The 26,049-nt window shown below is 34.2% G+C and overlaps 1 protein-coding gene and 1 non-coding gene across 2 annotated transcripts in view; both read right to left on the bottom strand.

Annotated features, from left to right (window-relative positions):
• LOC117123287 (neurogenic locus notch homolog protein 1-like) overlaps nt 1–25,433 on the bottom strand; it is a 59,890-nt gene extending 34,457 nt beyond the window's left edge. Inside the window, exons 1-27 of the mRNA XM_033269157.1 lie at nt 25,421–25,433; nt 24,131–24,317; nt 23,382–23,495; nt 22,845–22,958; nt 21,934–22,047; nt 20,694–20,807; nt 19,604–19,717; nt 19,122–19,235; nt 18,608–18,718; nt 17,172–17,282; nt 16,250–16,363; nt 14,625–14,738; nt 12,309–12,422; nt 11,760–11,873; nt 11,018–11,131; nt 10,178–10,291; nt 8,921–9,034; nt 8,276–8,389; nt 7,003–7,116; nt 6,245–6,358; nt 5,748–5,861; nt 5,432–5,545; nt 4,783–4,896; nt 4,326–4,439; nt 3,556–3,669; nt 2,689–2,802; nt 431–544 (exon numbers count right to left, since the gene is read on the bottom strand). Of these exons, the coding sequence (XP_033125048.1) occupies nt 431–544; nt 2,689–2,802; nt 3,556–3,669; nt 4,326–4,439; nt 4,783–4,896; nt 5,432–5,545; nt 5,748–5,861; nt 6,245–6,358; nt 7,003–7,116; nt 8,276–8,389; nt 8,921–9,034; nt 10,178–10,291; nt 11,018–11,131; nt 11,760–11,873; nt 12,309–12,422; nt 14,625–14,738; nt 16,250–16,363; nt 17,172–17,282; nt 18,608–18,718; nt 19,122–19,235; nt 19,604–19,717; nt 20,694–20,807; nt 21,934–22,047; nt 22,845–22,958; nt 23,382–23,495; nt 24,131–24,245 (2,959 nt within the window). The 5' untranslated portion in view covers nt 24,246–24,317; nt 25,421–25,433. The remainder of the gene's footprint in view (nt 1–430; nt 545–2,688; nt 2,803–3,555; nt 3,670–4,325; nt 4,440–4,782; nt 4,897–5,431; nt 5,546–5,747; nt 5,862–6,244; nt 6,359–7,002; nt 7,117–8,275; nt 8,390–8,920; nt 9,035–10,177; nt 10,292–11,017; nt 11,132–11,759; nt 11,874–12,308; nt 12,423–14,624; nt 14,739–16,249; nt 16,364–17,171; nt 17,283–18,607; nt 18,719–19,121; nt 19,236–19,603; nt 19,718–20,693; nt 20,808–21,933; nt 22,048–22,844; nt 22,959–23,381; nt 23,496–24,130; nt 24,318–25,420) is intronic.
• A 38-nt stretch (nt 25,434–25,471) lies between these two features.
• On the bottom strand, nt 25,472–25,544 carry Trnap-ugg. Its single transcript has one exon. It is a non-coding gene; the product is annotated as a tRNA-Pro (tRNA).
• Between the last annotated feature and the right edge of the window lie 505 nt (nt 25,545–26,049).

Below are 26,049 nucleotides of genomic sequence, written 5' to 3'. Positions count from 1 at the left end.
GTACATACATTTGTCTTTCTCCACCCAGGAGTATAAATGGGTACGCGGTTTCATGTATACTGGGGACGAAAAATGCGGTGGAAAGGAACTGCCACCCTACCACACAATGCCAAGGCTTGAGTACGATGGGATAACAGCTCATTCCCTTACCTTCAATAATAAATACAGGACTACCTCTACCTTAATCCCTTCACAATAACGAACATACAGTCAAGATGCTCAGCATAGACCAAATCTCATAATGAGGGTTGGGAGTGGGTGGCTGTCCCTTGGAAAAACAACGTAACTCTATTTTTGTTAAGTGACATTGTTTTTCCTTGGAACGGCCATGAAGTTGCTTTAAATTGTGAGAAAAAAATCCAGTTGCAGTGAATGGAATTAAAGTCTCGATCCAAAATGTGTAAAAAAAAAAAAAAAAAAAAATTCTTACTTATTTCACAAATGACTCCAGTCCAACCTGCAGGACAGGTGCAGGTGAATCCATTGATTCCATCATTACATACTCCACCGTTATTACAAGGCATGCTTGAACATTCATCAATATCTGTGAGATAAATTGATAATGTTTAAATCATTTCTGACATTTGTTCATAGTGCTGAGTGCATAAATGTGTATTGGGTCTATAGTTTTTGAAATCAAATTTAATGTTGATATAATACAATGATTATAGGAGTTCTACTAGAGTTCTAACTCCGAAGATCTGCCACACTACCAATTACTATGTGACACATACTTGTTATTTGCCCATATATGGGTTGATATGACGTCAATTTTCCCATATGTGGACATATCACACATACTTGCCGCATGAAACCTTGATAGTGTCAACAGCTTTATTAAAGGTCTGTCCACACAACCAAATTTTAAGTGACAAATGTGTGTGATGTGCCCACAAGGGCATGATGATATGTTACATCCAAATATGGGCATACCACATTCATCTGTCTTATTTTGGGACATTTCTATTAGGAGGACTCAAGCTTTTATGGCCAAAAAATTGTATCTTTTAGCACATGGCCAACACCAATTTAGAAGAAACCCCCTATTATGGAAACAATTTTTTGGTCCCGAAAATCTACCCTTAAGCGTCCCCTATACACAAATACCCCTTTTGGAATTTTGTTAGTTAGAACTCTAGTAATCTTAAGGTCTGTCCACACTATTAATCATTAATCATGATGTCATATTTCAAAACCTGACAGTGTGAACAGAGATGTATCTCTATGGTTGATATGCATACAAGATAATTATCAATGTACATTATACATTTGTATTTGTGATATAAAGAAATATGAGTATGAGTGCTGAAAATAGACCTTTTAGCAAGCAATCATCAGAGAAACTTATTACAGAAAAAAAATATAGAAAAAGCTAGGGCTAGTGCTAGGGCTATTGCAGGTGAGAAACACACCAAAGCTACCTGCTAGTGAAAATTTTTTAAATACCAAAATGCTAAGCTACTATGCACACCATACCACCCTTTTTAAGGCGTTAGGCTTCCTGTGAATCTATACAATAAAACACAAAACATTATTATAATTCATATTATACTTCAATTTCATAAAAAATTACATAAACATGGGTGTATGTAAGGTCTACATTTTTTCCATAGAGATTTTTACTAGGGTCCTTTCACAATTACATAAATGAAAAGGCATTGATGAGGTACCAGCAATGAATCCAAAGACCTTGCCAATTGCGTGATGTTATCTATCTCAATTCCAGCAACTCTGAAACTGAGCCTGTCATCTTTTTCAAGCTGGTGGCACTGTAATCGATTTGTGGGTTCGTGATTATGATCACGCCCCACCCATAAAATATCCAGGATACACCCCTGATAAAAATTATTTGAACGCTGAATAGAACAACACATATAAACAGGACGTGAATGCGCAATGCATTGGCAATAAATATAAGCCAGTTTTCCACAAGGCAAATGTATTTGCCCGAATTGAAAGAGTCGGTTCATGTATATGCGCATTTAACTTTCCGCTTCAGCAAAATCAGCAGTTCAAACTGTTTCTACTTTTTGTGAAGCAAATGTGGAACCAATCAGAGCTCAGGAAGAGAACCAACTCTTTTGATTCGCACGAATGAATTTGCCTAGTGGGAAACAGGCTTAAATATGGACACACACTGCGTCGTACGAACGTCATAGGCAGTGTGCAATGCTAATTATTGTTTATGTCCATGAAGGCCTTGCTTTGTATATCATAAAACATGATCTAAACTCTGTGTTTCTGATACGTAAGAATTATTAACATCCATCAAAGATTACTACCCAAATTATGAAATTGCTAATCAATTGTCGCTAATCAATATTTTGAAACAAAATTGTTTCTTGTCTGTGGGCTGGTAAAATATTCTGTGTTCTAGTAAAATTTCTAGTCAACTAGCCCAGTGGGCTAATAATTACTAAAAAAAGTTAACTGCAGACCCTGCAGAGGGTAATTGAGCGAAGCGAGCACACCATCTAGCAGGCCTGGAAAAAAAAGATAGTGCCTCCGACCATAAAAAATTATCTCGATAAAATTCCTCCAGCACCAAATGTTATCCGTAAATAGCCCAATAGTTCGTTTTTTAAATTTTTTTCCCCTCAAAATGCCGCTGAGATATTTATGCTGTCTCTGACCTTAGGTCGCGCACTTTTTCCAGCACTGCCCTCTAGCATATTATGATATACTTACTGCTACTGCAAGTAACTCCTGTCCATCCACTGGTGCAGCTACAAAAGTAGGAGTTGATCAAATCAAAACAAGTGGCGCCGTTCTGACACGGAACACTAGCACACTCATCAATATCTGAGAGAAGGGGAAAAAAAAACACATTAATAATGCGTCCGAGGTCTGGGATTTAATCCCATGCTGTGCATTTGAGCAAGGCACTTTATCTGCACTGCTTCTCTCCACCGAGGAGTATAAATGGGTACCTGGTGGGGTTGCCTGCTCCTGCACTGATTATCAGCAGCAACAATTAAAGCATGTAGACCCAATAACCACTGGAAAAAGAACTGCGCTTTATAACATCAAGGAAGAGGCGCCCTATAAATACATGCTAGTACTAGTGCTTGTGTTTTGCCAAGGCACGTTTAATTTGGGAAAAATCATGTGCACTGGGTAATGTTAACATTTGGAGAAAATTAAAAGTTGTCAAATACAGGGTACTCTTAAGTTTGATATTAATAATATAAGCAATAGTTATAGTTTATAAATATAATAATAGATAATACTTCAATATAATAATAAAATATTAGAATAGTTTTATAATTTCATATATTATCTTCTAAAAAGATGTAAACATCTGAAAACCAAAAGCCCAATTCAGACAGCGTTGTACGACGAGCCCAACACGATTTATTACCGGAGACAGTCTTTAGATCTTAGTGATAATATTTAATATTCTATGACGCGAATTAGAATGTAATTACATACAAAAACATTTTTAAAATATTCTACACCTCTGTCCAGGTTTTGTTGGAACACATCACACATAAATTATTATTATCTGTCCAAAACTGATATATAGAAGAATTTGAAAATCTGCCACAGACTTACCAATTTCACAGTGGGACCCTGTGTATCCTGGGAGACAGGTACATGTGTAGCCATTTACCAGATCATTACACGTTCCGCCATTTTGACAAGGGGTACTTGCACATTCATTAATATCTGGATAGACAAATTAAAATAATATATTAAATAATCAAATTCTTCTACAACAGCAAGTTGGTGTGACTACAAGAGCCGATGGAGGATTTGGAGGAAGGAGGTGCGTAAGAGAATATGGACTTTTCGGTTCCTGAAAATCACACTCTCATACCTTAAAAATCTTACCAGTAATTCATATCAAACAATATAATAAAACAATTCATTTTCTTAAATATAATTTAAGGGGGGTGCAATCGCACCGTCTGCACCCCCTTCATCTGCCCCAGTGACTATTAATCTAAAAGATAGTAAAGCATTATTCTGTTGATTTCAAATTACTTATAATTTTCTTTAAGGGGGTAATATTTTGAAGCGCTTTGAGGCACCTTGGCATTAACTACTACGTAAATCTAACATATTATTATTATCATTATTGTGTGACTTAAATTAAATAATCTTAGATAATAGAAAAACAAATGCACCTCTAATTTGAGACCCCTCAAATTCCGAAACCCCTCTAAATCGAGACCACTATTCCAAAGACCAAAATAACAATCTTCACTCTTTTAAAACTAAGCTAGAACTCTAGTTGGAGACCAACCTAGAGAACACCCCAAATTTTTCAAGTCTGAAGGGTAGTCTAGATTTTGAGGGCAAACTGTAGAAAAAAAACTTACTCTCATCACAAATAAGTCCAGCCCAGCCTGGCAGACAAGTACATACATATCCATTCACGCCATCTGTGCATCCTCCTCCATTCAGACAAGGCCCACTGGAACATTCATTGATATCTAGAGGAAGACATAACATGAATTACGAGACATGCTAGAGTACTGTATAAAACAGATACAAGTTAATATACACGCTGCTGCTGCTGCTGCTACAATAAGAAAGTATGTGGACCGACAAGACCTTGGTAATTGTTTTCAAGGCTTGAAAGTTTATCAGAAATGCATTATAATGAATTTTATCAGTGTTATTTTTTAGCAGAAAGAAGAACAACAAAAGTATAAGATCAGTACTATTTACAAAAATATGAAATGACAAGGGAGTGGGCCACACCAAGCAGGTATATAATCCTCAGCAAGCAGGTATATAATCCTCAAGTATAACAGCTATTGAGAGAAAACTTACTGATTTCACAATTTGTTCCTGAGTACCCCGCTCGACATAAACACATATAGCTGTTGACTTCATCCACACAAGTGCCTCCATTTTGACAAGGTAAGCTGCCGCACTCATTATCATCTTTGAAAAAAAAAATAGAATTAAAATAATAACTATCCATGGAGCTTTCACTATAATTATAATAAAGTTGTGTTTTTGACTCATCGCAGTGGTGGCACCGCTGGGGAGGGAAACAGTCGGGGAGAAAAACCACAATTCGTCGGGGAAAAAATAAAATGTATATTTTCTATATAGTAGACACTAAAATCAATCAAATATGCATTTAAAACCCTTAAATTGTCATATTTTTCGAGGGCTTCGTCCCAAGAAACACTTTCAAGAGAAAGTATAATACATACTCCAAGTATTGAAATACACGCCATCGTGTTGGGATTCAATATTTCGACATTAATTATGTCATCATCAGGAATCAAGAGGGTTTAAGCAAAGCCAGACCACGCCCACTTTTCTCTCATCTGCCCTCCCATCTGGCAAATCCTGGTGTCGCCTCTGCCTCAATCTTCTTTTAAGTACAACCTGTACATACCTCAAAACTTTGATTTTAATTTTTATCTGTTTTAGCCTGGCTTAAAAAAGACTAAAAAACTCAACTTACTAATAGTACATAAGGTTCCAGAGAATCCATCAGCACACACACAGAAATAGCTGTTCACGCCATCAAGACACGTTGCTCCATTTTGACATGGCGAGCTAGCACACTCATCAATGTCTATAAATTAAATAAACCATCACAAACAATTATATCAATATTATTTTTAGGTTTGTATGGCGAAGCATCACCTATATATGCTTGCGGTACACCACATAGATTTCCGCTAATGACGATAGAAGTATTTTTTTTTCGGTCTACATTTAGAATAGTAAATTTTAAGGTTCAGGCATATAAAAACTCAATGGAAAATCAGACTTACTAATTTCGCAGAAGGTTCCTGTCCAACCAGCACCACACTGACAAAAGAATGAATTAACGCCATCTAGACAAATTCCTCCATTGATACATGGTGTGGAAGCACATTCATCAGCATCTAGAATTAAGCAAAAAAAAATCATTTAATAAAATAAAATTTTCGGTTTTAATTCTATCAAACTCTCCTTGTGTTTCAACTGGACGTTGAAATTTTAAGTTTAATATTGCACCGTCTTTCGGATGAGATGATAAGCCATTGGTCCTATGTATGATATGGCTTATGTGTATGTTAAGGAGTGCAGTAAAGTAGGGGACTCTTCCTCTGGTTATTGCTGCCAAATTTGCCAGCAGAACAACTTCACTGAAGGCAACTCTTCAGACTTTTTTTCTTTTCGCTTATCTCAATATCTTAAGTTAAATCTAAGAATGGGTATTACATGATGCGTCTTTTTTAAGACACCAAGGAACCACAAATGAAATCGAAAACTCGCTATGACTTACTCAATTCGCAATGAGTTCCAAACCAACCAGGAAGGCAGTTACAAATGTATAGATTAACCCCATCAACACATGAACCGCCGTTCTGACATGGCGTGCTTGCACACTCATTAATATCTGCAATAATAATGACAAATATGGTTGCCAATACAAGTATAGTTATTATTCTATTACCTTGAGTATAACATACTTTACACTCTAGATTGACCTATTGAAATGAGATACAATGATAAAATGCCAATCATCATCTCTCTGTGGTCCAAGGAGAACAAGGACAAGTATACAGGTGTACTGTAGGTGGTTCCATTTTCTTAGTAGGGGTGTTCATTTAAAGAATAGCAAAAGCCAGGGAAGTTAATTGACAAAATCAATGTTTAATACTGAATTCTTAATTAAATACTTTTTTTGTATTAATCACATAAACAATAAATTACAAACTACTTTGTCATGTATTTGAACAACATACATTTTTCAATCATCAAAAAAAAATATATCAGAATTTAAGATTTAGCAATTCTTCAATTTACTTATTTCACAAGCGTCACTTTTTTACTTGGTTTTCTTTTTTAATTTCTTTTCACCATAGTGACCGAAGGACTTTTTTTATACTTTGTTTCAGGAATTTTTTTTTTAAGATCATCAGATCTTTAAATATAATTAGAAAGAAATATACACCTTTTTTTTGTCTTGCCTTATGAATTTAATATTTTTGGATTTTTTTTCCCAAAATTATTAAACCACAACTGTAGCAAAGTACTTACTTATTTCACAATGGACACCTTCATAGCCTGGTGGACACGTACAACTGTAACCATTCACGCCATCGACACATAGACCACCATTCTGACAGGGCGAACTTACACATTCATTATTATCTGGAGGGGAAAATAAAATGTTTTACAATGGAACTACTGTAAATGCTGAAATCAGCGCCGCTTTCGAATATGCGCTGCACCAAACCTGATTTTTTTTCGCTAAGTACCGCAGCGCTTAATCAAGAGTATATGTTACCCTGTGTGTAATGAAACACTCTGAGAAACAGGCTTTTAAACACAATGTATACAGTGTTAAAATAAATAAATAATTCAATGAAGACACAAGCATTTCTTAATAAATGTTTATTTACGATGAAGAGTACTTATGAGATAGGCCTACTCAATTATGGGAATACGAAGATGAAAGCGCCACACCAATATTTTTGTATAAGTGCCGCTCTCAAATAAGCGCAGCATTGAAGCTTTATAATAATGGACCTTTAAGCTAAAACCCCATGCCTTGGTATTGTTGTGATGGTCCCACAAAACTACAGTGTAAAAACATACGCAAACATGTGCGTTTATGGGGCAACGTGTGTTTGTGATAACCTGCACTATTCGTGGCCTTATTCTGTCAGTTGTTAAGTTTTATGAACATTACGAAAAGGGTACTAAAGGACAATAACTAAGTTCAGTTGAATGAAAAGCATGCTAATTTCTGGGAGACTCCTATGAGTTGCGAGAGGCTTGCGGTCCCCAAGCTAAGCCCCTTGTTTTGTGTACATTGGTAAAACCTACAACCACACTGTCTATAACACTCTCTGATAATATTATACAAAGATTAGTCGGTACTTGTAATTGAGTGACACTATAATTATTACTAGCTGCAACTATATGAAATACTTCCTAAAAAACTGATGTTTTTATTGACGCAATGACAATAATGTGATGCATATCTAATTATCTTATTATTTAATAATCTTATATATTAACATTATTTAATTGTCTCATTATTTATTAATCTCATTATATATATTAACACTAATTGTCTTATTATTCAATAATCTCATTATATCATTCTTATCACTATCATCATCATTCATCCTCGCCGTTGACATAGTTTTCGTCATCATTATTGTTATTAGTAATATATAAATAAAAATGGTTGCAAAATTTAAGACCTAGAGGTATACATTTAACATTTCAATACACGATAATCAAGTACAAAGTAGCTTTACTATGAATATGAACATAGTTCGTAAAACATGAAGCAACTTACTAATTTCACATTGGGTACCGGAAAATCCTAGAACACAGATGCAAGTGTAGCTGTTGACACCATCAAGGCAAAGCCCTCCATTTTGACAAGGAACACTGGCGCATTCATCATCATCTAACCACCAAAACAAATGCTTTTTTTAATATTTTGTATTCATCACAAAAAACTAATGTAATAGTTTTTGTAACAAGTCGTTCACAATTATCAATATTTTTCTAAGTCTAAGTGTACAAACAGTACATTTTTTCGCTACCCCCACCCTCCCCTCTGAAAGTGTACACAAAAAATGTTTATTTTGCAAAACCATTCACCATTTTCTTGTTAAGTCAACTAAGGTTATTTTACTTAGTTACATCAATGTGTATAATATTATATACATGGTTGCATTATAATTGGTTATAAAATTCTGTTATTTTTAAATATTTTTAAAATATAAAATAATATTTTATAATAGAATATAATATTTTATTTATTTTTTTAATATTTTTAATATTTTTAAAAAATGTTTTAATATTAAAATACTGCATGTTATTGTGAATAAACATTTACATGTACTCGTAAAAGTGTACAAATTTGTCCACCCCCTCCCACCTATAGCTTGTCATATTTGAGATGAGGTGCTAACTAGTTATAAAAAGAACTTACTGTTATCACAATGAACTCCAGAAAAGCCAGCAGCACACACGCAGAAATAGCTGTTAACGCCATCAAGACACGTTCCTCCATTTTGACATGGAAAGCTAGCACACTCATCAATGTCTATAAATTCAAACACACTTAAAAAAAACATGGCCGCCAACAAAATGAAAAATGACTACTATTCTAGAATAGCGCACCGTTTAGCAATTTGGGTACTCTATGAATTTTAAGAAACCCATTACCAAGTTTCAATGACATTATAAAAAGATTTCAAATATGCAAATGATGAAAAAAAAGCATAAAATATAATGATGCATGCACATGTAAAAAAAATGAGAGGATATGCAAAGCCATTGCAAAGCATCTCGCTAATTCATGTGCTCATATATAAATGAAAATGTTCATGCTCAGTAGAGCATGTAGGGGGGCGCAGGGAGGAAGGAGCACTCCCCAAAATAAAGCTTGCACTCCCCAGTCACCCTTCCCCTTTGAAAATGTAACTTCTCCACGATCAAGTAGCAAATTTTGCAACCTAGTACTGTCACTTAATCACCACGGGCCCATTCTACTTTCGCGTTCCAGCCCCCATTTCAAGAATCCCAGATACGCAACAGTTACTTAGCATGAACAAGCCTACACATTTGCATAGCCATGCAGTTTGACATTTGTGAAGTGTCATAGCAAAATGAATCATGTTATGAAATGTCAATTTGATATAGAAATAATTACATCTCCATGTTTTGATCAAAAAGGGGTTTCAGATATTCTGATAAATTTAATACTTATATTGACAGATAGTATAACATTCTGCATGGACTTATATACATTAAATTGGTTTTTAAGGCTTATTTTCAAAGGCTGTTTTTTTCTGAATTGATAAGAAAACTAATTAAAAAAAGCTATCAATTGTCTGTCTTTAAAGGCATTTTTTTTTTTCAAAACTTACGTCAAAGACAACAAAATTTAAAAAGTGATTAAGTCCCCAGGAACTTAATTCAAAATCCAAAATAACATCTGAATAAATTAACTGCTCATTTTTCATATTTTGGTACCAAAAAGTTCAGTTTGTGAAGACACCTCACATTTTAGAAGTATTTAGTGGCTAAATAAACGAGAACAGGAAGCTAGACTGAAGAATGATTTAAGTAATTTTTTTTTTGCTGCATGCAAAGTTCAAAGAAATTTATATGGAAGTTGCGGAAACCATGAGAAAATGTGTTATGATGTATTTGTATTGCAAAGCAACTAAACAATATCACTAACTAATTTCGCAGAAAGATCCGGTATAACCAGGTGCACATTGGCAAATGTATGAATTAACACCATCCAGACAAGTTCCACCATTCTGACAGGGTGAGGAAGCACACTCGTTAACATCTGTTTGAAAAGAAAAACATGAACAATTTTACAACAAAGCATTAAATATATCACAGTAATAATTCATTAATAACTTAAAGCTATTTTTTTTGTTTTAATTGCTGGCATGTCATGTGGCAGATGAGGGCCCAGCCGGCATTCGCCCCACCCCTAAATTTTCAAAACAATCATAAATCATCATAAATTTTCTTATCTTAGCCCGATGGTTGGGGCTGGGGTGGTATATACACTCCCGCTGTGAAAGTCCCTCTAGAGGTCCCTCTACTTCAAATTCCTGGATCCGTCACTGGATGCACATAAGCATGTACAGTGCTTGATATTTTTAAGATAATTTACAACAAAATAGTAAACTAGACCTGAAAGAGTGCAGGATGGACTATACCATTTTTTAAGTAGGGTGGGCAGTGAAGTGCACAATGTTGGATGGGCTTGCTTTTATCTAGCACTACAACAGGATAGGTTACATTGTGAACAATAAGATATTAAGATCTCATTAACCTACATGATGCTAAAATATACTGAATGAATTAAAAAGTCGTAAAGTACTATAAACTAATCACAATAAACACAGTAACCTAATTCTATTAGATAAAAACAAGCCCACCCAACATTGTCCACTCCACTTTAACAAATGGTATAATCCATTGTGGGTGTTTTTTGTCTGGGTGGTTATTGTCCTGATAGATCATGTCTTCCGTCCTACATTTTTAAAACGCTATCACTCACTAATTTGACAGACGGTTCCAGTATAACCAGCAATACACTGGCAAACATATGCATTAACACCATCCACACAAGTTCCTCCATTCTGACATGGTAATGACGCACATTCATTAATATCTGGAAGAAGAGAAAAACATGAATGAAATATAAACAAGAACATAGCATGACTTGTTATGATAAAAATTCCAACAATGCTGCTTCTGAATAGTAAATGTTAATTTACCACGGCAACATTTGCAGAAAAAATAAAACCTACTATGTTCTTTATAGTGGCAAGTTGAATGGCTGAGCAGTTAAGGCATAGACGCCGCAACCTACAGCCACAATATCGGCGCTGGTTTGAATGGCACGCCCGCCTATAGTTCTGGAGGTGGAAAAAGTCTCGGATAAGGACTATAAACCGTAGGCCGAGTGTACACCTTTGCCTCTTGTGCACTATCAAGAACCCAGAGTACATCTTTCAAGACTAGTAGAGGGTTACCCCGGTGTACTGGTCCATCTCATAGCTTCTGCCACTGTGGACTAGACTAAGCGCCTTCTTGGCCAGCGCATGACACGACGGGAACCATAGGAGAGAAGCAAGTTGTAGGAATGAGTAGTCCACATCCGTCAGGCCAAAGCCTTCAACTGTGAAGTTGGTCCTAAACCCAGGAAGAAGAAAAGCGCCACAAAATATTTCTGTTGCTGTGGCATGCCGCTATCGCTGTATGTAGCGCTTATTTAAGAGTATTGCACTTTAACTTACTTGTTTGACAGATCACGCCCTCATAGCCTGGCTGGCACTGACAAGTATAAGAGTTCACGCCATCGACACATAAACCGCCATTTAGACACGGGGAACTTGCGCATTCAGCATTATCTGAAATTTTTTTTTTTTTTTCAAAATAAAGCTTGAATGATCATATAATCTGCTTAGTCATTTTTAAAGATCTGTACTAGCTACACTAAAAACAATGATGTAATTTTTGCAAAACAAATTCGTAAAAATAGAGTTATTTATTTATTAGCCAAAGACAACAGAAGAAACAAATCCGACACTGTTGTAAAATGCAAACATTATCATCTGAAAAAAAAATCAACTGTTTCATAATAAAATTTGAATGATCAAATAATCAGCTTAAAATCTGTTGTTTTTTATGTGTTTTGGCTGAGTAGCTAACAAAAATGATGTAATTTCTTTCAATAAAACTCGTAAAATAAAGTTCTTAATTTATTTATTAGCTAAAGACAACAACAGAAACAGATTCGGCATTGCATTCGACACGGGTAAAATGCCAAAAAACAATCAACTTACTAATTTCACAATGTGTGCCAGAATACCCTGGAACACAGACGCAGGTGTAGCTGTTGATTCCATCAATGCAAGCACCTCCATTTAGACAAGGAGCACTAGCACATTCATTATCGTCTAACAACCAAAAGAAATGCTTTTTAGTATTTATTTACGCTCATCACAAACAAATTATTTAGCAAATATGAGGTATGTCATGGCGAAATACGTAAGTTGTCGCACAGGCCAGTATTAAGTAAATGAGCTATAAAATATGGGAGCTCAAAAAATTGCCTAAAAATCCAAATTTGTTTTTTATTATAGATCAACAGTTTAATGTCTTATTAATCATGTACCAAAGTATTAGTTCTGCAAGTGGTCAACAAATTGTTTATTTAAAGTTATTTTGATAGTTCATTCTATTAAACAATGTATGCACAAATAACTTTGAAGGCAATTACTCAAAATCATATTTATCTTGACTCTAAGAGTACTGTATTTTCACTTTCCAATAACTTAGGCTTGAAATGTTCAATTTTAACGAATGACCCATCATTTTAAAGATCACATACTTAGGTATCTGAAAATACCAATAACTTGAATTTCCATTTTTGCTTAGCCATTTTGCCACAACTTGCCTCATATGACAGTAAATAATTTAAACAATTAATCAAGTACTATGATTTCTTATAATGATGGGGTCCCATAAGTTTCTTTGGCATCACAAGCAGAGTTGGACTATCTCAAATAGCAAAGGGGAGCAATGTGTGGCCTGCAGGCAATATGCAGCCCAACATCAGATTTGTTGCAGCCTGCAAAAAATATTTTAAAACTCTATTTGTGAAGGCCACCTACCGTCCTTGGCTAGAAAACTGCTTGTAGTCCACAACCGATGATCAATAAAAATACTTATACAAAATAAAAAATCCACCTTTTTAAAAAAACACGAAGTTGAATTTTACAATATGAAGTATCATGAAACTGATGACAGATGCAGTACCCCGAGAGAGGCCAGATCAAATATTGCAAATACATTTGGTGTCTTGTAATTTTCAATTAAAGTAAAACTTTCATTAAAAACATCTGATTAAAGAAAAAAAGATTGAACGGAGCAGACATGCCATGAGAGCATTTTGTTTGATATTTATATTTTTGTGATTCTGTATTATTTTTATACTATACAGTATCTTTACTTTTCATAGTTATAATCGTAAGTTCTGACAATTAAATATATAATTTGGTGTGAATTAAAATAAGTTGTACTCAAGTCATTTCATTGGTTGAAATTTTCAAGTCGAGCTTGTGACATACGCTATGTACAGTATATGCCCAAAATTTTTTTAAAACATTGAAAGTTTAGCGTATGACGGTGTTTTAGAGAAATTTTGATGTGTCGGCATACGCTAATTCGTCAAGCTGTGACAGGGTCATTAAAGAGGCGCTTAAAGTAGCATCTGATTCCACAATGACACTATCATTTGATAGTGTGGACAGAGCTTTAAAATATAAATGTTGGCTTATGAGGCTTAAGCTCATGTCCACACTATAAAAATGTTATGCGATAAATAAAGTGATATGCCCATATTTGGGTGTAACTGTAATATGACAACGTCATGCTCGTATTTGGGCACATCTAACAACGGCCGTCCTAAGGCAAAACAATGTAACTGAAATTTTTGTCGATTTTGAGAAATATCATTTGGGAGTATATTAAAGACGTCTGAATTTTCAGGTCTCAATAATGAGTGGTTTCGGAGATAACAACACCTATCTTTAGGCACAAACTTAAAATCCAGTGATTTTCAGTGGCAAAACAACATAACTACAAGATTACATGACAAAACAATGTATCTGCGATGAAGATATATTGTTTTGCCACAGAATGCTATTCAAAAATGGTCTAGAGCCTATGGAGTTTGGCAATGCAAAATCAAATGGTTATTGGTGTTTTTTAATAGTCTTAAAACAGTGATGTATGAACAGGCTAGGTATGCATAAGATTGCCCCAAACATGACAAATTCCAAAAATATGTTGCACTTGCAACAATAAATAGCCTGACATGTTTCCGTGGCAAAACAACGCATCTGTAATTATTGCTAAAAACTTTGCAATAAACAAATGGTTGTAATTAAAATTTTACATATAATCACAATGTCCATAGATATACAATCCTGCAAAATTTTAAAAGGCTACGACAATTTATTGTGAAGTTATGAACATGCAAACTTTAACTTTATTTTCCTCCAAATATGAAAATTTCAAGTTACATTGTTTTGCCACGGAACGGCTGACAAATTTGTCACATAAAATTTGATAGCTTTATAAATTATAAAACTTACTGTTACCACAATGGTCTCCAGAAAACCCGTCCGCACACACGCAGACGTAGCTGTTGACGCCATCGACACAGGTTCCTCCATTTTGACAAGGTGAGCTAGCACACTCATCATTGTCTATAAATTCAAAAACACTTAAAAACATGGCCGCCAAAAAATAGCAAAAAAACTACATACTGTGCAAAAACTACAGAGTTGAGAATGCCGACTCTAAAATAGGAATTTGGCACTCAAAGCAAAGTAGGAAAGCAAAGTAACAAGTTTTTAATGACATTTGGAAAATACTGTAATGCAACAAGATTTCATTCAAGTAAACTAGAGGATTAAATAAACGACAGATACACGTGCAAAAAAGTAATGTGCACGTATAATATCGCTATTGTTACATCACAGTATCTCGTGACACAAACACTGTTACCAAGAACCTCCCCCACCAAGCATTTGTTTTCCCATGAGAACTTCCACAGCTAAGCTACAGTTTCAATAATCAATCAATCTATAATTGATGTATAAAGTATTAAAATCATTAATATTTCCAATTAAAAAAAATAAATAAAAACATGGAAGCTAATAATATATCCAATGTATAATAATTGTAAATTTCAGCACAAATAAAGATAATATGTTTATTTATGTTTTAAATTTAGCTGTTAGATATTTTTTTTTAATGTTATTGATATGGATTAGATGTGAAGGCCCTCGGCTGTACAAACCACTTTGGTAACAATGTTTGGTAAAAAAAGCAGACATGGTTCTTAGCAAAGAAATACTCTAAATATAAACATGCATGTAAATACACACATTAAGGGAAACACATGCCTGTATAAACACAGGTGTTCATGCTAACACAGGCGCAAAGTGCACATGCATCCAAACTCGTAAAAGCTTATTGTTAACACATGTGTTCTTATGAGCACATGTGTTAAAGTGCACATGCATGCAAACTCATAAGCCACATACCACATGTGTTCTAATGAGCTCATGTGTTAAAGTGCACATGCATGCACATTTATATAACACATGTGTTCTTATGATCATGTGTGCAAAAGTGCACATGCATGCAAACTTATAAATTGCCTACAACACATGTGTTCTTGTGCACACATGTGCAAAGTACACATGCATGCAAACTCATAAGCCAAATACCACATGTGTTCTAATGAGCACATGTGTTAAAGTGCACATGCATGCGAATTCATATACATGTGTTCTTATGATCATGTGTGCAAAAGTGTACATGCAAGCGAACTCATAATTGCCCACAACACATGTGTTTTTGTGCACAAATGTGCAAAGTGCACATGCAAATTCATAAACCTAATAACACATGTGTTCTTGTGCACACATTTGCAAAATGCACATGCATACAAACTCATGCTCATTAAAACACATGTTCATGCCTAGAAGTATATGCACATTACATACCCTTACAGTTTGGCATTCCCAAACTAAAACACAAAGAAGCAAATAAACGAATCAAAAATTAAATTGAAATATGAACAAACAGAAGAGAAGAGAGTGTTGTGCATGCCAGTAAAGTGAAAAAAAAAACCCCAATAAATGAAATGTAATGATTTATAAATGTGTGATGAATTTGATGAACAAGGCAATGAAATGCTATCACTAACTAATTTCACAGTGGATCCCAGAATAACCAGCTACACAGGTGCAAAAGTAGGCATTAACACCATCTAAACAAGTTCCTCCATTCTGACACGGTAATGAAGCACATTCATCAATATCTGAAATAAGAGAAAATTAAAAGAATAATATACATATTAGAGTTTATAATTTATCAATCAATCCCCAATATCTTGACCATTTGTAACCAATTTAGGAAGATGTTACATAGTTATTATTTTTGTATACTCTATATATCTATAAAAATAATAGGAATTTATAAAGGACATAGGAATTTATAAAAGCACCATTTACCTAGGATTGCAAGGTGCTGAAAAACTATAAGAGAGTTAGCCAGAGGGGAAAAGGTAATGTTTAAGCTATTTGTGTTGTTGAATTCCTCCTGTAATTATTTTATGTTTCAATCCATTTAACTTAGTTTTACTATGAAGCTTTAAAAGGTTTTTTTTGGTCATACGAAATATCTCATGTTAGCAGGACTCTTCCTTCTAAATCCCTCTAAGGGTTAAATATCTATTAGAGGAGGGTGACTTATTCCTCAAATGAATGAGTGTCCTCTAAATTCTCAATTGAATTGTGTCTTAAATTTAATATCTTTTTTGGAATGAGTATGTTAGAGCCACATGTTGAAGTGGTTCTTATAAATGGAGTACGGCCACTGGCACAACAACTACACAAAAATATAACAGCAGTTGCGTTGTTTTGCAATGGGATGGCTTAATTAAAGCCCTCAAACAGAAGAGTGTCATATCTCTATAAAATTCAAAACCCTAATGTAGTTGATGTCTTCTAAAAGCCTATTATTAAGAGTGTTTTACATCTCTCTGGATTTCTCTGAAAAAGTCAGTAGGATACTAAAGTCATCTAATGGATAATGAATGAGATGCAACAGCCTCTCATCACACTTACTGAAGTCACAGTGGACTCCGGACCAACCAGAATTACACGAACAAATGTATCCATTAACACCATCGGTACACAAGCCATTAACGCACGGGGAACTGGCGCATTCATCAATATCTAAAAGCAACAATTTAATTGTTAAAAGCACCACTTATAAGAAAAATGTAATTAAATTATAACAAAAGATTATTTTCACTACTCATCATATCACCCACGAAATCACGTATTAAATATTCTACCAGTGACATCATCAGTAAATGTTATAAAAGGTTAAATGTTATGTATTTGTACTGTGCAAAATACGAGGGTCTCTATGTGCGGATTTAAGTGGAAAAATAAGGGAAAACTCCAGCACCCAAACTGCAGTATTGGGTTTTACCCTCGTGGCTGAAGGGATCTGTCAAGATCTACGCTTTTCAGCACCAGTTGAGTCTCGGGCATACCATGACCCAGGCACCTCCTATCCTTATAGACCATCAACAGAAACAGCGATTGGGCGGTCGAAAAAAAAAATATAGGAATCCAGTTAATGAATGTTCAGTAGAGTCCAAACATGGGGAGCCTGGTAATGAGACCACAATACCAGACCCAGTCAAATGCTTTGGAAATGTCCAGAGTAATTACATGGTTTTCACCAGACGAAAGAAAGATCACCAGATGTGGGTTACATAAGCTAAGAGGTCACCTGTTGACCTAGATTTACGGAAACCATACTGATGGTCAGAAAGAAAATGGTTTTGCTCCAGATGGAACATGAGTTGGTCCGTGACGACAGACTCCATGACCTTGGAGATCTGCGATGTTAATGCTATAGGCAGTAGTTAGTTGGCATAGACTTATCACCTTTCTTTAAAATCGGGATGATTCCACAAAGAAAGACACCAGTAGAGTAAGAGAGTTTAAAAGGTGAAAGTTTTGGGGAATGTTTACGGACTTCAAAAGTGTGTTATCCCCCAGGGACATACACAAAACCCCGTTTTGTCGGTGTCTTCTAAAAGCCTATATAATGAAAAATGTTTTATTTCCTGTTGGAGTGGTATCTTAGATGACTGATGATGAGGTTAGAGACTAAAGCATGTAACCATGGCTACTGAATAAGATAATTAATGCTTGTCATCCAAAAACCAGTAGCAGTGACCAAGAGATGAAAATTGGCTTTTTAATATATTCTTACTGTCTACATTGTAATCTTTAAAATGATGAGGTCACTTACTGGAGTTGGCTTACTATTATTGTGAGTAAAAGTATGGCCTGGCCTGGCCTAGCCTTGCCTAGCCTAGCTCAGTCTGGCCTGGCCTGGCCTGGCCTCTCCTCTGTACTAAAGCATCAAATACTGACACATTCTATATGCTAGTTACTCAGTTCAATAACAATTAACAGTTCAGTACGCTGGCTTTGCAATGACAAGCCTTAACTATACATTAGCCTTTCATCACACTTACTAATTTCGCAGTGAGTTCCACTCCAACCGGGACTACACGTACAAAAAAAGCTATTATCACCATCACTACACACGCCATTGACGCACGGGTTGCTGGCGCATTCATCAACATCTGAAAGCAACAAATTCAATTATTAAAAGCACCATTTATAAAAGAATGTAATTAAATTATAACATAATAAAAGACCATATCACTTTACTCATCATATCACCTAAAATGCAATAAATATTTACCAATGACATCATCATAAGCTATGACATCACCAATGACATCATCAGACATAAAATTAATATGTTGAAAACAATTTTTCATTAAGACTTATGCTCCCAACATTTTACTGGTACAGTAGGCCTATTTTTTTGAATAACATATGTTAGCATAGTTGAAAGCAGTAAGTAAAGGTGTTTAACATAAAAGCGTTCATTGTTAATGTATCTGATCCTGACTTTATGAAGGCCATATGATGTTAATTCCACTAAAAATATTTACAGTTAATAATCAGAGGCAAACTTACTTATTTCACAATTTGTTCCCGTATATCCCGATAGGCAAACACAGGTGTATGTATTATCACCATCAATACAAAAGCCACCATTTTGACATGGATCTGGGTCACAATCATCCAGATCTACAAATGAAAATTAAATCATACTTTTAATACTAAAAATGTAATTTATTATTATTTAAATCATAATTGATCATTTTATTTTTCCCATATGAGATGGTAGCCAACAAAGAGAAAATCATCAATTTAAGACGATTACTCTATGTAAAGCCGACCGCTCACTGCATTCGACGGTCGTGGACCGACGCAATTCTATGAAGAACGCAACACTACAACACACATGCTAAGAAGCATTTTTAAAGACAATCCGTGCAGGCTGCCACCGACAATGAGCAGACAGTGTTGCGTCACCTGCCCTAACAGAATTTGTTAGCGCCCGGCTTACCAAACCCTCTTTAATGAATGGCAAGACCTTGTGAAGTAAAACTTACTTATCTCGCAGTGAGTACCACTAAATCCAGAGGGACATATGCAGAGGAACCCGTTAACACCATCAATACATTGGCCTCCATTTATACACGGATTACTGGCACACTCATTGATATCTGAAACAGAAAATAACAACAGTAAAATAATGATAATAATGATAATGATAATAATAATGTCAATAATAATAATAATAATAATAATAACATTAATAATAATAATATTAATAATAATGATAACATATCAATAAAAAATAATAACAATGCAGTAATAATAATAATAATAATAATAATACAGTAATAATAATAATGATAATAATATTAATAATAACAATAATAATAATAATAATAATAATAATAATCATAAAAAATCATTCCAACATGTAGTCTCTCTCACTTATGAATATTCAGAGATAATCTATACCAAGGCAATTAAACAACAGGATGCACATCTCGAGACATCAAAGTTTATAACTCTGGCATCGACATTCTAGGTGCCACGCACTTGCACGCTGATTGTCACAAAAATGACAGTTTAATGTTGTATAAGAACATGATTTTTTATAAAAATTGTAAATTTTCAATTGCTATAACTTTTCTTTTTGTTGGCAATTTTCACAAATCAAATCGTAATTTATAAAAGCACTTAACAAGCTCATGGTCAAAAGAAACCAGATGTAACAGAAATTTTGAAGTACCCAAAATTAATAAAATAGTAACCAACACCATAAAACGTATGACATAGACTAACGATTGATGGCAGTTCCCGCAACTGAATTGCCTTGTCTGTACCACACTTTAGATAATTTGTTGTGAAGATAACAACTTTAATCTATTCCTGATTGAATCCTGATAAACATGAATATTATTTTACTCGGGAAAACGTCTACATTGTAAAAAATTGTGTTAGAAAAATAAATCAATAAATATGCATTTTATGTATTAAAAGCAGTACCAGCACAACACAAAAACATGTACAAATTGCACAGATCAAAAGTGATAGAACACCCCTTGAAAAATAATGGAAGAGTTTTTTATCTACCATGTTCATAAAACAAAAAAATAAGACGTTTAAGTGTTACATTAATTAACTTACTAGTTGCACAGTGAGTACCAGTATATCCAGCAACACAAGTACAAAAATAGGAATTCACTTGATCAGTGCACTGGCCCCCATTCTGACATGGGGCACTTGCACATTCATTAATATCTAGAAAAATAAAAAAAATATATTTTACTACAAAGTGATCTAAAATTATATTATTATATTGAAATAGTTTCTGTATACTCGAAGAAAGAAAGACTATTTATATTATACAGACTTCATGGTTCTTCTGTTACTTATTATTCCTTTCTCATCCAACCGTCCCAGCCATCACAGGGATCTTTAGATTGCACGACGACCGTAGGATGTACAGTAGAACATTATGTCGCATAAAGTCATCTGCACATGTGAGAACATTGATTTTTTGCAGTTGCATGGATTCTAGGATTCAATTTGGCCAAATCTACGTTGTGCAGAGGACGTAGGACAGTCATGCACGGGTCAATCCATCCTAGTGCCGCGTCGTCGCGCGAATCAAAAGCTCCCTACCGTTTAAATGGAGAATCCAAGGGTATATACCAGACTGGCCTCATAACGCGATTAGATATAATATTAATTTATGTATATTTGTATATTACTGTGAATGACAGTAACCCGCTTGAATACTTTTTTGACTTTTGTGAGGTAAAGATAAAGTAGGAGAATAACCCATAACTTTCAGCGTCATTGTGCTGAATTGATTGGGTGTGGTCTGTGACTACCTAGCAGTCATACAGAAGCTCTTAATGGTAGCTACGGCACATGTTCACATCTTTCCACAATGACTGGGGCTGAAATGAGCCATAATATCGGGGTAATCACTATTCTTCCATAAGATGCAATGGGTTTCTTGAAAGTGCACATGAGCCAGATGTATACACTGGACCTCCGTTTTAAGTCCTTATCCAAGAAGACTTGTTTCTACCAACCGAAACATAAACGAGGAGTGGCTGGAACCAGCGCAAATGTTAAGGCTGTAGCTACCAGCGACCCTGCCTTACCGCACAGCCACTCGACTCGCCTCTGAAAAAATCTTACTCTTGAGATATAGCCCTGTCCAGACTATCAAATTTCACAAAAATATGTGACATGTTCTAAATATGGTCATGATGACATCATATCATGACCATATATAAGCACATCATTACTATAGTAGATGGGTATATACAGCAGTTTCCTGTACATACAAAATTGATAGCCTGGACAAAGGCTTATACTGAATAATGTAAATGAATTATTTGTGAATGCTTACTGTCTGCACAATCAGGGCCCGCCCAACCCGCTACACATTGACACGTGTATCCATTCACACCGTCAGTACACGTCCCGCCATTTTGACAAGGTCCGCTCAAGCACTCGTTTATGTCTGAAATAAAAATTGAAATATAAATATTAACGAAATATATTAAAAATTTTTAACATTGCAGAATAGCAAAACTTCATATATTTATGAATTATTTTGTAAACTAATAACTCATAGCAAAAAAATCGCTGTTGGCTGCATTATGTAAAATGGTGAAAAAGCAGTACTTGGAGGTTTTTAGAAGCGCACTGGAAAAAACACAGTTTGGGTGCGGCCCTCAGTGTTAAATCAGAAATTCACTTTGGCCCTCCGACCGATTTTTATGCCCACCCCTGTTCTAAAGCAAGACTGTATATTAAAGAATGTGATTTTATGATATAAACAGTTTAGTTATTGGTTTAATAGTTTAATACTAATTTATTATTATTTATTTAACTGTGAATGAGAAATTCTTATTATAGAAGTTTTCATTGAGGTGGCAGGCACGATAAATAAAGAAAAAGGGATAAAAAAAAGCATTAATCTTATCTAAATCAACAATATTGGCAGGTAATGGCTTGACAAAATAAGAAAAAATTAAGTCTCACCTTAGCATATAACACATGTAACAACTATGTTTTTTTAAACATTTAATTGTATGTTAAAAACGCGGGACTTTTTTGGAGGCTTCAGTGCAGCTCACCACGGTGCTTACTTGAGGGCGGCATGTAACAAAAAAATCAGGTTTGTTGCGGCGCCTATTTGAGAGAGGCGCATATTCGAGCACAATACGGTACTTTTAAAATATACACAATTAAAATATGCCATTGAAATATTGAAAAAAAAGATCATCCTTAATAATATTAAAATAATGTACATACTGATTTGACAGTTGGTTCCTGTAAATCCAGGTGGACATGTACAGGTGTAACTGTTCACCCCATCAACACAGGCGCCATTATTCAGACACGGGTTAGGGTTACAATCGTTAATATCTGTTTATATAGGAAAAATATAATTGTAATTTTACAGATGAAGATACAATAAATGTTTTAATATACAATGCATAATTGTGACATTTTAAGGTTTCATCCTTTTCATTAAAATTGAACCACTGCCGCACAGTGTTGCAATGGGTTATAATACTTATAAACACAATTATGCAAATGCCCTTTTGCGCTTATTATAAAATATGAAGATAAAGAAAGTTATAAAAAGGAATACAAATAATAAATCAGGAAATAATTTTAAAAATCATGAAAAGCAAAGGAGGTTATCATCCTGGATATGGAACAGAACCATTTCCCTCAAAATGTGCAAAGATTTTTTGTCTCGCTGAGGAATTGTTTAGTTTCTTCATAGAAAAAGTTGGAAGGGGGGGGGGGATGGCAATGTACGTATGTTGAGGATTTTCTTACTTATTCCACAAAATGTTCCCTCATATCCTGCTGCACAGATACACTGGAAGTCATTGACCAAGTCAAGACATGTAGCTCCATTCAAACACTGGTTAGGGTTACAGTCATCTGGGTCTAATGCAAACAAATAAAATTCAGTTATTCAGAATCAACATTTTATTTTAAATTATTTAATCAATCCCAATTTATGTGACAAAAAGTGGTTAGGGTGAGTCAAAGAGAATATATTCTCTACAACCCATGGAGAATTAACTGTCACATTTACAAGAAAGAAACACAAAAAACTATACACTTGAAAACTTGAAAAGAAAGTGTGTGATATGACCATTAGACAACTTATACAAACAATCATCAAGAGTATAACTATTAAAAGTAAAATATGATTAATCATATTTAAAACAAAATTTATATTTATTAATAATATATTTTATAATAATAACAATAATGATAATGGTAATAATTTAATAATTACAATAAATAACGACAATAAAAATTGTAACAGTAATACTATATGCTATAGCAGTATATCAAAGTATTAGATAATAATGACAATAACAATAATAATAATAATAATAATAATAATAATAATAATAATAATAATAATAATAATAATAAAATTAGTATTATGCAATTTACACAAATCCTACTATATGTTTTATATTTTTGCAAATGATTACTGATATTATATCTTATAAATTGAACTTATTAATAATTAATGTTCATTATTGATGTTATACACCATGTTATACCTTCAGTAAAAGAGATATTGAAACCAGGCCGTGGGATGTTTCTGTCAGTGATAAAGTCAAACCACACACTATCTCCGTTAATGGTAAAATTATACGGCGTGTTGAGGACACCCATAAGTTCCACAAGATCGGGTGCATTGAAGTCAACTCTATGACCAGGAGCATACGTCAGTACATCTTTATTGAGCTGTAAAAACACATAAAATCAATTGTGATGTTGGTAGTATATGAGTGAGATACTTACCTGGCAGTTGTGGCACAAGTAGGGGGAAGGGACACTTGTTACAGAAACAAGGTAGGTATTAAAATTGTGATTAATAAATACCCATTCCCAGAAATAATTTCAATAGTTAAGAAAAATTTGATTTTTATATATGTTTAAAGATTTATAAATATAATACAAAATTTAAGTTTAACTGAATTTAGACATTCCTTAACATGAAAAAGATGTAAATAAGACAGAAGTTTGGTTTTTTTGCTATGTCTGCGAAGAAATGATGGCACCGGAAAAAATTGTCTATCATCAGTGCTAGGCTAGGCCTAGCTGTACCTCGATTTAGGTTCTCTTATCAGACTAAAAACGACTGACATATTTTCCGTTGCTAGTATTGACACTTAAAAAATATAATATTTCATTGACTTTATTTCAAATTTGTTGAAACGAAATGATTCTGACTGAGATTTTGACAAACAAACCTAATCTCTAGTACTCAATTGACCGCAGTGTGCGAGAGGTGAAGTACAAAAACTAATCTCATTAGTGAGGGTGCACTTTCTTGACTGTATGACTGTATAAAGTACAACGTATACAAAAAAGTGAGAGCATTGCAGAGGATGCGATCTACAACCTTTGAACTTGCCTAACAAAGAAAATTGTGGAAAACATTTCTATGAGAATTAGTCTCGATTTCTCATTTTTTTAATCCTTTTGCGTACAACTAAAATTTATGCAAATATTTTCCCATGGTTACTAGAGTATGCATTTTTTTTCTAAAAAAATATTTTTTTTAGCGAAATTTTCAACCAGTTCGGCTTTGTGTAATAATTCATTATTATACAATTTAGAACCCCATCAACAATTTAAACATTTTTAACACTCATTTTTAAATTACATTTTAGAGCAAAATTTACATATAAATTATATTTCATATATTAGATTGTAAAATGGGCTTTTAATCATTGTAATGTTTTATTGTACAGCATGCTTTTGAATGTGAATTCTTAATATGAGTTTGACAATTACGAATTTAGGCCTACATAAAGTTTTGCCATATTTATTACCATACTTACCTCAGTATCAAATTCATGCTATAAATAAATTAATAAAATTGTATAATAAAATGCCTCCGGCGGGACTCGAACCTGCGGCCTCTCGCTGCCAAGGCAAGCGTAATAACCATTAGACTACGGAGGCTTCATGGTTGAACAGATTCAAATACCACCAGATACACTCCATTACACAATAGGTACGGCTAGAAACAATATAGGAACATATAATATAAATCAAGATAGCCGTTAACACTGTTAAATCTGTCTCTTATACACATCTAGATGTGTATAAGAGACAGCTGTTAAGTTATATATAAATCATCAAAGAAAGGTAAATAACAGTGTTCGAATAAAGGACATAATAATACATCGTGTAGGATAGCGAATGTAGTCCTATAAATCTATATAAAATCAATAAATAGTTTTTTCTCAACTTTATCTTTTTGGAATAAAAAAAAAACATAATAATGTAAGGTCACATGACCTGCCACCATAGTTTTGGTTGGTTAAATAAATCATCATCATGTACTTCCCATGTACTGTAATGTGAAAAATCTTTATATATTTATTTATAGACTACCATTGTATTGTATGCATGTGTGAGGAATGAGGAAAGTTACTTGTCAAAAGACTTACGGTAAAACTCTTCA

This window comes from Anneissia japonica, unplaced genomic scaffold (assembly GCF_011630105.1).
Source record: "Anneissia japonica isolate Jap-2015-1 unplaced genomic scaffold, ASM1163010v1 scaffold1949_len687591_cov173, whole genome shotgun sequence".
NCBI classification, from domain to species: domain Eukaryota; kingdom Metazoa; phylum Echinodermata; class Crinoidea; order Comatulida; family Comatulidae; genus Anneissia; species Anneissia japonica.
The sequence above is the reverse complement of the archived record's forward strand: the minus strand, read 5'-3'. Positions and strand labels throughout refer to the sequence as shown.